Source organism: Hyaena hyaena, unplaced genomic scaffold (assembly GCF_003009895.1).
Source record: "Hyaena hyaena isolate Hyena2069 unplaced genomic scaffold, ASM300989v1 scaffold_101, whole genome shotgun sequence".
Taxonomy (NCBI): domain Eukaryota; kingdom Metazoa; phylum Chordata; class Mammalia; order Carnivora; family Hyaenidae; genus Hyaena; species Hyaena hyaena.
The window spans coordinates 3,065,261-3,078,845 of NW_024080733.1; the positions used below are offsets into that span (position 1 = coordinate 3,065,261).

The 13,585-nt window shown below is 50.0% G+C and overlaps 1 protein-coding gene across 1 annotated transcript in view; it reads right to left on the reverse strand.

The window, feature by feature from the left end:
- ABCA13 (ATP binding cassette subfamily A member 13) overlaps window positions 1–13,585 on the reverse strand; it is a 326,881-nt gene that overhangs the window by 275,417 nt on the left and 37,879 nt on the right. Inside the window, exons 6-10 of the mRNA XM_039235661.1 lie at window positions 13,070–13,233; window positions 10,380–10,510; window positions 6,825–6,958; window positions 3,367–3,531; window positions 1,577–1,776 (exon numbers count right to left, since the gene is read on the reverse strand). Of these exons, the coding sequence (XP_039091592.1) occupies window positions 1,577–1,776; window positions 3,367–3,531; window positions 6,825–6,958; window positions 10,380–10,510; window positions 13,070–13,233 (794 nt within the window). The remainder of the gene's footprint in view (window positions 1–1,576; window positions 1,777–3,366; window positions 3,532–6,824; window positions 6,959–10,379; window positions 10,511–13,069; window positions 13,234–13,585) is intronic.

Below are 13,585 nucleotides of genomic sequence, written 5' to 3' on the forward strand. Positions count from 1 at the left end.
AGGGGTGGGGGGTGAGTGCAGGAGAGAGAAGCGGACGCTGGGTGAGGTGTCAGGGCCGGCGCTTGTGAGAAGCCACTAAGCGGGCCGTGTTCTCACCGCGGGGTCTCCCTGCCCCTGCTCCCTGCCGGGTCTGCTGCAGCCATCCTTGCGGGCCGAGCCTTCCTTAGAGGTGAAGGCACAGGGCCCCTGGGGGTCCCACGTGAAGCCTGCAGCAGACCCAGAGCTTGACAACCAGAGAGGCGCCACCAGGGTGGGGAGCTGGAGACCCGGAGGCCAGCAGTGCGAGGGCCACAGACAGCGGAGGAGGAGGGGAGGCTGGCCCAGCGCACACAGCAGCTGGTTCGCACCCCGAGTGGGGGCAGGGAAAGCGCGGGCTGTCCACACCTGGTCCTCTGAGGGGTGCAGTCCCTAACGTCACTGATCCCAGAAGGAGGTGAGAGCCAGAGTCTCCTGGGGCTCTCTGTCCCCTGGAGAAAGTGCCAGAGCCGTGGGGGGGCTGCAGGGCTGCTGGACTGACCTGCTCCGTTGCGAGGACTGGGACAATCTCTAAGGTAAAACGGGAAAGCAGAGCTTTGAAAGCAAGGTCCTGCCCCCTAACGGGGTTCCAGAAAAAGCAGGGAGGGTGGGAAACGTGTCCAGTTATGCACGCGCGTGTCACGTAGGTCATGAAAACACGACAGGGCCCCGTGCCATCCTGATCACACAGTCTTCCCTTCCTGAGGCACAGGAGCCAGAGTCTCAAAGAACTTCATTTTGAAATGAACGCTTTTGAGATCATTTTGAGAAGCCTTTTGTTCTCTTCCAAGGTGAGTCCACACAGGAGCGTCACCAGGTCAAGTTACCGCAGAGGACACGACCCACAGAGGACACGACCCACTGAAGAAAAGGGTCCCGTGTTGCAACAGAATCGACCATCTGTGAGTCAATTCCGCTGATATCAAAAACGAAGAAGCCAAAGGTCTACCTTTATTTAGCCGTTTCGAACATATTTCTGGATCTTACACAAACATGTCAACAATACCAAATTTTAAAGAGCCACGAAAACAGTGCCTTACATGAAAGGACCTCTAAAATGTCTTTGCTCATTTTTTTAATGTTTATTATTTATTTTGAGAGAAAGAGAAAGAGTGCGAGCGCGGGAGGGTCAGAGAGAGAGGGAGACACAGAATCTGAAGCAGGCTCCAGGCTCTGAGCTGCCAGCAGAGCCCGATGTGGGGCTCGAACCCATGAACCATGAGATCATGACCTGAGCCAAAGTTGAACACTTAACCAACTGAGCGACGCAGGCACCCCTTGCTCATTTTTGAACAAATGTCAAAGACATAACACCTGATATCCAGACACCTTCTGCAACACATCCCTACCTGGATGGTTTTCTGCATCTGAACAGACCCATGGGATAAGTACAAATAACTCGGATGGCCCACTATACAAGCCTTGCATCTCCCAGCTGCTAATGGGAAATTCACCGTGGAGCCGTGGTTTTACGGAATTCTTTGTCACTATCTCACTGTGCACTCATTAACACTCAGGGTCACTAGCCTAACGAGTAATCAAACAGGAAGGTATGTCTTACATCTTAGGAGATGTATGGTTGCTGCTGGGTCCATCCGCTCCCAAACTGTCACTCAGGATGAGAAGGAGAGTGTGCAGGGCTTCTAGCACCTTCCGTGGCTCACTGTCTTCCACAAACCGATCGCTGAGAGCCTCCAGACTGTGGGCAGCCCCTTCGAGCACGTTCTGAAGCAGGCTGCCCTTTTGCCACTGATCGAACACCTTCATGTTGAGAAACGAAAGCACTTATTATTAACAATAATGCATTAGAAATGATGGCACGTGTGTGAGAAGTATTAACAGCCTTCAAGAGGACAGACAGCCCATTTTTATGAGGTGGGCAGATTGGAATGTCTGTGAATTGCCTTACAATTTCATTTCTATTCAGAAATGAAACAGGACAAATCGCCTTCGATGGGTTTGTCATTGAGATGCCGTTTGTCCTTCCCTCACCTGCTGCCATTTTTCTTTTTTTTTTTAATATTTTTATTTATTTCTAGGAGAGAGAGAGAGAGAGAGAGACAGCGTGAGCAGGGGAGGGTCAGAGAGAGAGGGAGTCACAGACTGAAACAGGCTCCAGGCTCTGAGCTGGCAGTCAGCACAGAGCCCGACGCGGGGCTCGAACCCACGAACCGCGAGATCATGACCTAAGCGAAAGTCAGACGCTCAACCGACTAAGCCACCCAGGCGCCCCACCTGCTGCCATTTTTCAAAAGAGAAGGCAAAAACACACGTTTTGCTGAACAGGTGACAGATGCCCTAAGAGCAAAAAGGACATGTGTGAAATACGTGTCACAGCAGAAATACGTCACCATCCTTGACAATTCCGTCGCAACGAACACAAGGTCACTGAGTACCGTTCTGCATCACGGCCTCGGGGATGACGATACCACAGGCGATTGGTACTGTGGTGCGTCAACCACGTGAGGCCGACAGAGACGCTTAAGCCCACGTCACAAGGTGTGGGGGAAAGCGTCGGGAACACTGATGCGTGCTAAAGGACCCTTCACTAGCCACGGGGGCAGGCCACCCAGACAACATGCAGAGTGAACGTGTCCCCCTGTCAGTGCTGATGCTGGTCAGCCCGACGCTGTCCTTTGGCTATTTCAGTACCAGCTACACTGAGTGCCACCCAGTGGATCATCACACCTACATTTCTGTAACGATCTGTCTGCTATTGGAGACTTTGACCCTTGTCAGTAACATGCATTAAGAAAAAAATAGTTAAAATACGTGTCCTTTGAGGAAGAGGTAATGTAATGTGCGGTAAAGCAAATGGAGGTTGATTGGCACCCACGGCTCCCTGAAAAGCACCACAGCCGGAGTTCATCAGGCCTGGGGTGGGGAAAGCGAGAGGATCTGCGGGCCTAAGGCTTCAGTTAGCGAGAGCAACGAGCTGCATAGACCTGCTGTGTGGGCTCTGTGGCCGTGGCTGCGATGCTCTGTCCACACTTACGCCTCGTATTACCTGCCCCACCAATTGAAACCAGGTACTAAAAACGAAGGGACGCCGGGGAGGTTCAGTCAGTTAAGTGCCCGACTTCAGCTCAGGGCATGATCTTGAGGTTCATGAGTTCAAGCCCAGCATCGGGCTCTGTGCTGACAGCTCAGTGCCTGGAGCCTGCTTCAGATTCTCTGTCTACCTCTCTCTCTGCCCCTCCCCCCCGCTCGCACTCTGTCTCTCTTCTCTCAAAAATAAACATAAAAACAAAAAAGACAAATACTAAAAATAAATAAAATGGAACAGTGAGAGATGAGGAAGGAAAGGGATGCATTCGGGCACCCCGGGGGAGGCTCATGGCGGCACGGCACCTGCTTGTAGACTTGCGGCCAGCTGACCGCGTGCACCAGGTAGTCGGTGGCTGCTGACCAGCAGGGGTGACAGTCTCCAGGGTGGGCCTCTTTGCCAGCTTCGTCCTCAGAGGTTCGGGACAAGACAGAACACACCATCCGCTCCAAGGTCCCATCTGTGGGGATCTGGCAACAATATGAAATACATTTACAGGTCTGCTTTTTTCCAGAATATTCCCTTCTCAGGATAACACCACCGCCTTGCCAAAGGACAATCTCTGGACTTTGCGTGACAGGAGAGGCTAATGGGCTGATAGCGTCCCTTATATTGTTGGCATGGAGGGAAGCCTTTGGAATTCTGTTTTTCACGATAGTCCACAAACGGTAGGAACAGCGGTGTCTCGGGGTCCAGGACACAGGTCGAGGACCCACACATCACTCGTTTGTATTCTCCCCAGGGATCAGCCCAGTGCAGCTGACACCGTGGACTGCCACAGCCACTTTGCCGGAAACATTTCCTCTTCTGAACAATTCAAACTCCAGTTCTGGGTCAGAAACAGTGTGACATTTTGGAATCCTGTCTCCTTTGTTTCTATAAATGAGCTTCTGGGGTGTTTTCTATTTATTTTGAGAGAGAGAGTGTGTGTGTGTGTGTGTGTGTGTGTGTGTGCGCGCGCGCGCAAGTGGGGGAGGGGCAGAGAGAGGGAGAGAGAGAATCCCAAGCAGGCTCCATGCTATCAGCACAGAGCCTGACGGGGAGCTCAGTCCTAGGAACCAGGAGATCGTGACCTGAGCCGAGATCAAGAGTCAGACGCTCATCCAACTGAGACCCCAGGGCGTTCCATAAACAAACTCCTATGTGCAGTTTCTGCAATGTCGCTCTGTAAAAGTACTTACACGTATGGGAACGAACCACGTTCCCGTTACACAAATCTACAATAACCGTGGGGCCATGTGGCAACAGTGAAGAAACATCAAAGCCCTGGGGCGCCTGGGGGGTCCCATCAGTTGAGTGTCCAACTCTTGGTTTCAGCTCAGGTCATGCTCTCAGTCATGAGATCGAGCCTCTCCTCCTGTTCTGCTCTGACAATGAGGAACCTGCTTGGGATTCTCTCTCTCTCCTTTCTCTACGCCCCTCCCCTCCCTCGCACCAATGCACCTATCACAGGTCACCCTGGAGAGGGGACATGAGAGTTTCACAGGGTTGGGAGAGGTGATCAGGCTGTGTTATCGGTGAAGAGCGGTGAAAGGAAGGGAGAAAGAGCCCTCTGTTCCGGGGGCAGCATAAACAGTGGCCCCGAGTGGTGGTGCCCACAATCATGTGGGCCAGGGGAGGACCCGGGAAGCCATCAGGATGCTGGCTAGTGAGGGGCCTCACGTGGGGTGGGAGGCAGGGTGATGGTCCCCCCCAAGGTGCTCACATGCTAATCTGGGAAACTGAATAGGTCAAGCGTGGCAGGAGAGAGTGGTGTGGGCGGGTGGTCTTAAGGTTGCTGACCAGCAGACTTGGAAATGAGATCACCCCGGATTATCCAAGGAGCCCCATGAAATCACAGGGCTCCTTCAATGTGGGAGGGGAAAGCATTCAAGCCAGAGCTGATACATCCTGGGAAAAACTCAGCCCCCTATTGCCGGTCTGGAGGAGGGGCCCAGAGCCACAGAGCACAGAGGCTTCTAGAAGCCGGAAAGGCAAGGTAACAACACTAGGGGACACAGATTTGAGCTCAGGGAGACCCGTCTCGAACTTCTGACTCACAGAGCCACATGGTAACGAATTTGTGTCGTGCTGGGCAATAGTGTTGGTGATAATTTGCAGCCACGGGCGATTCCTACCTGTGACATCTGCTCTGTGCTCTCCCCCGACCGTTTTCCTTATAATTCTAATCTCAAAATTCTTGCCTTTCTTTTTTTTTAATTAATTAATTTATTTTGAGAGAGAGAGAGCGTGCGCATGCACGTGAACACTCAATGAGCCAAGGAAAGGCAGAAAGAGAGAGAGAGGAGCAGAGAGAGAGAGGGAGAAAGAGAATCCCAAGCAGGCTCTTCGCAGAGCCTGACACGGGGCTCAAGCTCACAAACCGTGAGGTCACGACCTGAGCCGAAATCAAGAATCAGACACTTAAGCCCCTGAGCCACCCAGGCGCCCCTCAAAACGCTTGCCCTTCTAAGGTAAAGGTTTTATGTATTTGATGAGGAAACAGGGTCATGACATGTGGACATAACGGGGGTAGAGTCAGCCACCGGGGCTTTCCTATGCCGTCTCCAACGGCGCCCATGAAAGACGCCAAAGGGCACAACTCCAAGTCCCACCAGAGGGAGAAGCTTCATGGAATTGTACCAGATGTGAGAGGGGTAGAGAACACCGCGTCTCCTGGCCAAGCCTATGACCCGCCAGGCAGAAGGAATTTTCCAAACCGCTGGACCCATGTCAGGCAGCGGCTGAACCTGGCTGAGGCCCGCGTGTCTCCCCCAGGTTCACCACTCAGACCTGGGACCCAAAAGTGAAAGGCAACAGTCTGCTCACCAACAGTACCTCCGTGTCAATGTAAAAAGCGCCACGAGGAAAGTGTTGGGTCGTGGGAACTCAGAAAAGTGAGCAAAACCCACCACCCTGAGCACAGACCAGGACTCTAACTGGAGGGCAAAGATCTTGTCCCAACGTTCAGTGCCTCAACCATGACCTGGGAGAGGCCTTCACCCCGGGGGTCTCCGTGCAGGAAACGGAGATGGGGGTACAGTTCTTAGATCCTGCACCACGCAGGGAAGTCCCCGCACACGCAGAAGTGACGAAAGGGAGCCAGGCCAGTGGAGTCCCTCCCAGAACACAGTGTGGAAAGGGAGGCCCCATATCTGGTGCACCCAAGGGGCCTGTGGCCCATAGCCCCTGCTGTCCAGTGACGGGCTTCCCAGCCTGGAGAGCGGTCCTCTCCTAGCCCCTCACTCCCATCCGGACCCCCAGCGCTGCCCCTCGTCTCCAGAACCTCGCTCCCTCGCCCAGCCTGGCTTCTCCCCAGCTAGTACCAAGAGCGAGAATCACTTCCTTGTACGGTCACACCTTGGTTTACGAGCCTAATTCATTCTGGAAACACGTTTGTCATACAAAGCGCTCGTATATCAAAGAGAATTTCAAGAGCCAGCGGCTCGGTTGTGATCATGTGACACTAGGCGTCATGTACTTGAGTTGCAAGACGTCGCTTGTTTATCAAGCGAAAATTTGTTAGGAATGTTTGCTCGTCTTGCAGAATACTTGCAGAACACATTATGTGCAATCCAAGGTTTTACTGAATTTCCAAACTACCTTGGGGGCTGGGATAAAATGACACAGTAAGAGGAAGGGACACTTCCAGCAGGGGCCTGCCAGGACCACACAGCGCAGACGTGCACAGGGGACTCTCCGTGCTCCCATCCATCCCACCCCCCACCTGCCTGGGAGCACTCCCAAAGGAGCACTCTCACGGAGAGGCATCCAGCGTGCGTACCTCGTGTAGTTCAGCTGAGTAATTCAGGATTTGTTCTGCATGAAGGTCGTCAAAACCAAATCGGGACTTCAGGTCAGCCTGGACCTTCCGTGGATCCCACACCAGCTTCTTCAGAGACAGGGTGTATCCTAACTCTGCAAGACAGCCAATGATTTATACGGTCAATTGTTTCCACATTGGGACACACGTCTGGCGTGATTCAGAAAACGACCCCTTGTGCATGTCTACAAGAAGAATAAAGAAAGAGGGGGCGCCTGGGTGGCTTAGTCGGTTGAGTGTCCGACTTTCGCTTAGGTCATGATCTCGCAGTTCGTGGGTTCGAGCCCCGCGTCGGGCTCTGTGCTGACTGCTGACTGCCGGCTCGGAGCCTGGAGCCTGTTTCAGTCTGTGACTCCCTCTCTCTCTGACCCTCCCCTGCTCACGCTGTCTCTCTCTCTTTCTCTCCCTCTCCTAGAAATAAATAAAACATTTAAAAAAAAAAAAAAGAAAAAAAAAGAAAGAGAAAGGCGATGCAGACAAGCAGGGCGGAGAAGCCCACAGAAGCCAGTGCTGGAGGCTCTGGCAGCTCGCTGGGACGGCACGTGCTCCTGGTATCAATGATCACAGAGTTTCCAGAGCAAACAGGACAACCTATCTCAAGAACTTCATGAAACTCAAATCACTGAGCTCTGTAATTTCACTCCTAAACATCTATCTCCAGAAACCTGATCGGATGCATGAAGAAAAGGTGGTGTACAACAATGGTACTTACTGCATTGCTTTTATATTGATTAAATACTAAAAACCAGCTAAGCATCTAGCATGAGAGAAAAGTTTAAATTACGGTATATTCATAGCATAAAATACTGCAGTCTTTTTTATTTTATTTTGAGAAAGAAAGAGAAATTGCACATGCATGCATGTGCTCATGAGTGGTGGAGTGGCAGAAAGGGGGGATGGAAAAGCCCAAGCAGGCTCCACACCTTCAGCACAGAGCCCGACATGGGGCTCAAACTCACAAACCATGAGATCATGACCTGAGCAGAAATCCAGAGTCAGCCGCCTAACTGACTGAGCCCCCCAGGCACCCCATTACAGCTGCCTTTAAAACCACGTTTTAAAAAACTATTTAAGGCCATAGACGACAGTTCCCTTAACAGAGTTAATCAAGATATAAAACTCATTTGGGGGTCACTTGGGTGGCTCAGTTCCCTGAGTGTCCGACTTCAGCTCAAGTCATGATCTCACGGTTCGTGAGTTTGAGCCCCACGTTGGGCTCTATGATGACAGCCCAAAGCCCACTTCAAATCCTCTGTCCCCCTCTCTCTCTGACCCTCCCCCACTTTCACTCTCTCAAAAATAAATAAACATTTAAATAAAACCTCATTATATACCCAAATAACCTAGCAACGCCACGTGGAAATGGCACGCCCAAAATATAATTCTGAGACCTGCCCCTCCGAGGTTTGACATTATCTCTGTGAGCGGGGCCCAGCGACTGCAAACATAAAAAACTTCTAAGTTCCAAGGTGAGCCTTCACTTGAAATCCAGGCAGCAAGACTATTTCAGACCATGATCAGCAGGTGTCTGCTGAGTGTCCACATGTGCAGAGGACCACAAAACCATCCTCACCTGCGTGACCTCTCGGGGTCCTTACGTTAATGCCGTGGGTCTACAGAAAAGGCACAGTCCCGCCACTTACAGAAAAGGCCCAGCTGCAGGGAACTTTAGGAAGATGTTGAAGAATGACAGACCCCAGGAGTCCAATTCTCATCGCTCTCAGACTGGCTGTCTTTGCATAAAGGGGTCAAGGTCTGGTTCTGAGATTTTTAAGGTAGCATTTGTGTATCGAAGGCATTTCCCTCATCAGACGAGTTGTCCACAGCACACCTGGTAGGTGCAGTAATTATCCTCTTTGGGGGGAGAAGGAAACAGCTATCCAGAGTCCCTCAAGGTCCCGCAGCTAAATTTAGTCATTACTCAAACCCAGATCTGATCCCCAACCCTAGGTTGTAACCACTAATCCCTATGGCTCTCAGTGTATCAGAATTACTCATAGAATTTTAAAAAGGAGGGGAACACAGTGACACCAGTCACTGATGGGTATAAAACTATAACATCGCTCTAGAAAGTGAAAGGCATTTGGGTTCTGAAACCCACTGTTGAATGCAGAGCTCAGATCACGTGAATTAATGACTTTAATGAGTAACATGTCCGGGTCCTTGGCCCCAAGTCACTGACAGGGCCACGTCCCTTCCCCCTTCAACTTTTGTGATCTGCTCCTGAGGCAAAGGGATTTTTCTCAGAATGAGGACAATTTTTAGTTGCCTTGAGGGGTTCAATAATAGGGCTCCTCAGCTCCGACTCACTGGCAATTGATAGAAAATTGCTTCTTTTCATTAGATTCTTAGCCGCACTTTTGGGGCCAGTTGTGTGGTGAACCCGATGTTGAAATTTGGATCATGTACAAAAACTTGAGCTGATGAGTCTGTTACGAGTGAGATCTCGGGAGAGGCTGTGGTGAGGTTATTTTGTGGGTCACCCCCCACACTCCTGGGTTTGGTTCTGAGCGGAAAGACTAGTGGTTTCGGCTACAATCAACTGCGGGAGAAGCAATTCACACATTAACGACTTCTCTCTCCTCTTGCAGAGCCACAGAGAAGCGCTCCTGTGGCGACAGGGAACCTCCCTGTGCTGAGTCACCAGCAGCAGAAGGAACCAGGTGTGACTGGGGTGATGGAGGGTGTCATATTAGGCTGTTCCAAGGAGCCAGAAAAATCTGGAAGGGATAGGAATCTGTGTGTAACCACCTCATTACATAGGTCAGGAGACAGTCTCCAAGAGTCAGGAGCAGACAGACAGAAGAGGACCCTGGGGTCCTGGCCCCCAGGCCTGCCTGCCCCCACCCTACCCCTCATATCTGCACCAGCAATATCTTCGCACGAGGCACATCTAACTGTTGCTCCAGAGTTCTTCTGTGATCTGGCCCGGGATCTCTTTCTGGATCACCTCCTGCCATCACCCACTACCCCAGGAACACTGAATGTCAAACACATGGGGCCCTTGCAAGACCAAGAGCTTCACATACAGTTCTTCCTGGCCATGCTTCCTTGTGTCATTGATGAACTAGAACTCATCCTTCCAAACTTCTCCTTGATGCTTTTCCTGAGAGTGATGCCAGATCCCTACCCTTTGGGCTTTCATTGATGCATCTCTCTATTGTACTAAACATGACTTCCCTGAGAGCAAGAACCATGTATTATTCAGCTTTTTATTCCCACTCATAGAACAGTGTTTGGTTCATAGAACAAACTCAATAAGCGTTTACTGAAGGAGAGGATGGATGGATGGATGGATGGATGGATGGATGGATGGAGAGACCATCGACGCGGAGCTCGAACCCACGAACCGCGAGATCATGACCTAAGCGAAAGTCGGACACTTAACCGACTAAGCCACCCAGGCGCCCCTCATTAAATCATTTTTCAAACAGCATTTCAGCTCCGTGGTGGCTGTTGATGCAGGTCACTAAGGAAAACACTTGAAATTCCGCATGCGCTCTCAGGGGCACTTACCCGGGGTGGGCCCTCCACGCTCCTGCAGGAATGTCAGCGTCGAAATGGTCACATTAAGCACCATTTCAGAAACCGTGGAAAAAGTGTGGTTGAGGGGCAACCAGTCTAAATCTTCCAAAGTCACTAAGGAACTGGAACGAAAATAAAACCAAAGCGACGTGAGCGGCGGGCTCAGCAAACCGGGCTGCACAGGCTCACATTTGCCTGCCAGCCAGCCTCCAGCCCTTTGCGGGATATGGCCGACCACCAACACACAGGCATTCACCGTGGCTTCAAACGCCACTCTACACTCCCTGGGTGGGGGACTAATGGTCACCTGGCAAAGCCAGCCAGGGTCCAAAGTACTGTCATCTCGGCAAAGAAATGGGCGGGCAGGCTGGCTGCTTCAAGTTCAGATCATCGGTTTAAAACTTGGAGGCGGCCTCCTAGAATGCCTCGTACCCCAATCCTCCCTTCTGAGCCTGTGGGTCTGAGTATGTCACAAGCACAATCAGTGGTTGCTGACCGGTTTCACGGAACGAGGGGCTTCAGGGAATCTGCATATAAATATCCTAATTTTATTCTTTAAATATCAATATTTTATAATGTAATAGTATTAAGTATAATTACAAATACACTTAATGATATTAAGTATAATTACAAATAATTAAGCTTGGGGGAGCCTGGGTGGCTCAGTCGGTTAAGCGTCCGACTTCGGCTCAGGTCATGATCTCACGGTTCCTGAGTTCGAGCCCTGTGTCGGGCTCTGTGCTGACAGCTCAGAGTATGGAGCCTGTTTCGGATTCTGTGTCTCTCTCTCTCTCTGCCCTTCCCCACTCACACTCTGTCTCTTTCAAAAATAAAATTTTTAAAAATTTAAAAATATTTTTAAAAAAATTTTTAATTAAGCTTGTAAATTAGAAATTTACTCAACTGAAGTCAGAACATGTCTAAATTTTAGCAACAAGAGACCAATAGTATATAAGCTGTAACTGAAACATTATTTTCCCGTAGCTCTTCCTTAAGGAACTCTATCCTTGTATGATGAAGGATATGCCAGGATGACCAGATACATCGTTAACAGCCGATACCACGTGCAAATACATATTTCTAATAATGCAGATTTTCTTCCTTTTTTAAGAACGGTGGTTGTTTTCTGTGCGTTTCTTTAGTTGTTGAAGTATAATGAACATACTTTGTGAGATTTTCTTGGTGTTATGTCACGGAAGCAAAACAGTGGAGTGAAATTAATGCAGGCGCTGACAGAGTTCAACTGCACTCAGCAATAACCTCTAAGTTCAATTCCGCCTCTCTCCAAAGAGCCCACTCACTGTCCGTGTCCGCACACTCAGGGCTGAGAGCAAGGATGTGTGTGGAAACACACCCACTGCATTCACGTATAAAAATTAGAAATCAAACCAACAAACTATCAAATATATGCTCCATTGTCCTACAGCAACAAATGGGCCTGGGGGGCTCAGTCAGTTAGGCATCCGACTCTCGATCCCAGCTCAGGTCATGATCTCATGGTTTGTGGGATCAAGCCCCCTTCGGGCTCTGTGCCAGCAGTACAGAAGCTGCTTGAGATTCTCTCTCTTCCCTCTCTCTCTGCCTCTCCCCTGCTTGTACTCTCTCTCAAAATAAACATCAAAAAAAAAGTAAAAAAAAGAAATTCGTTAAAATTATTATATTCATGTCACAACTCTGATAGTGAAAACCTTTAAAAAAACACAAAAGTTCAGTTATAAATTATCAAAAAAAAAATAATGGAAATATCTTACCAAAATGGAAAATTAAAATAGCAACCATTAAAAATATTCATTTAAGGGGCACCTGGGTGGCTCAGTAGGTTAAGCGACCGACTTCGGCTCAGGTCATGATTTCACCACTCGTGGGTTCGAGCCCTGCATCGGGCTCTGTACTGACAGCTCAGAGCCTGGAGCCTGCTTCAGATTCTGTCTCCCTCTCTCTCTGACCCTCCTGTACTCACGCTCTGTCTCTCTCTCAAAAATGAATAAAAGTAAAAAAAAAAAAAAAAACTTAAGAAAAATATTCATTTGAGGGGCACCTGGGTGGTTCGGTCGGTTAAGCATCCAACTTCGGCTCAGGTCATGATCTCACAGTTTGTGGGTTTAAGCCCCGCGTCGGGCTCTGTGCTGACAGCTCAGAGCCTGGAGCTTGCTTCGGATTCTGTGTCTCCCTCTCTGCCCCTCCCATGCTCATGTTCTGTCTCTTTCTCTCTCTCTCAAAAATAAATTAACGTTAAAACAATCATTTAAAGGGGCACTTGGTTGGCTCAGTCAGTGGAGCGTGTGACTCTTGACCTTGAGGTTGTGGTTCAAGGCCCACGTTGAGTGTGGAGATTACTTACAGATAAAAATCTTTAAATAATAATAATAATAATTTTAAAAATGATCATTTGAAGACTTCAGGAATACAGGAAATGTTAAGGATGTAATGTCACATTGCTTCCATCAGGGGCAGTGGGCTCTGGACAACAGTACTGCAATCGTATAAAATATTTACACGGGTACACAAGGAACTCACAGGGGGACCCGAGAGTCCCAGCCAGTTCAGGGTGCCACGATTCTGGATTTTTTTTCTTGCATCAAATAAGAGATGTACCCAGAGATATAGACTCCCCTATGAAAAAAGTGAGGAGAAAAAGCACCAACACCCTATTGTTGGTTAGCGCTTTCTCTTGCACTTACTTCAGAGCTGCCTGGAGCAGGCGTCCGCCCCCACGGATGCGGTCTTCGACGCCAGTGTCGCGTGCGTACAGACTCGGCAGCAAAAGCAGAAAATCCCAGATGTAGGGCTGCTGGTGGAGCTTTTCCAACTTCGAGATCACGTCCTCGGTCTTATTGAGGTCCATCTGATGGAAAACAATACCAAGACCATCCCTCTTGTGTGTTGTTAATATTCACAACAGTTGGGCTGGGTTGGCTGCTGGGAACACTGGCCAAAGAGACTCATGCCTGGTATGGAACAGACAAGATTAGAAAGTCTGTCCGTCGGGTTGGGATTTTAAATAGTGTGAAAATAGGAGCGTCTGGGTGGCTCAGGCAGTTAAGCGTCCGACTTCGGCTCAGGTCATGGTCTCATGGTTCATGGGTTCGAGCCCCGTGTCGGGCTCCGTGCTGACAGCTCAGAGCCTGGAGCCTGCTTCACATTTTGTGTCTCCCTCTCTCTCCGCCCCTCTCCCACTCACGCTGTCTCTCTCTCCT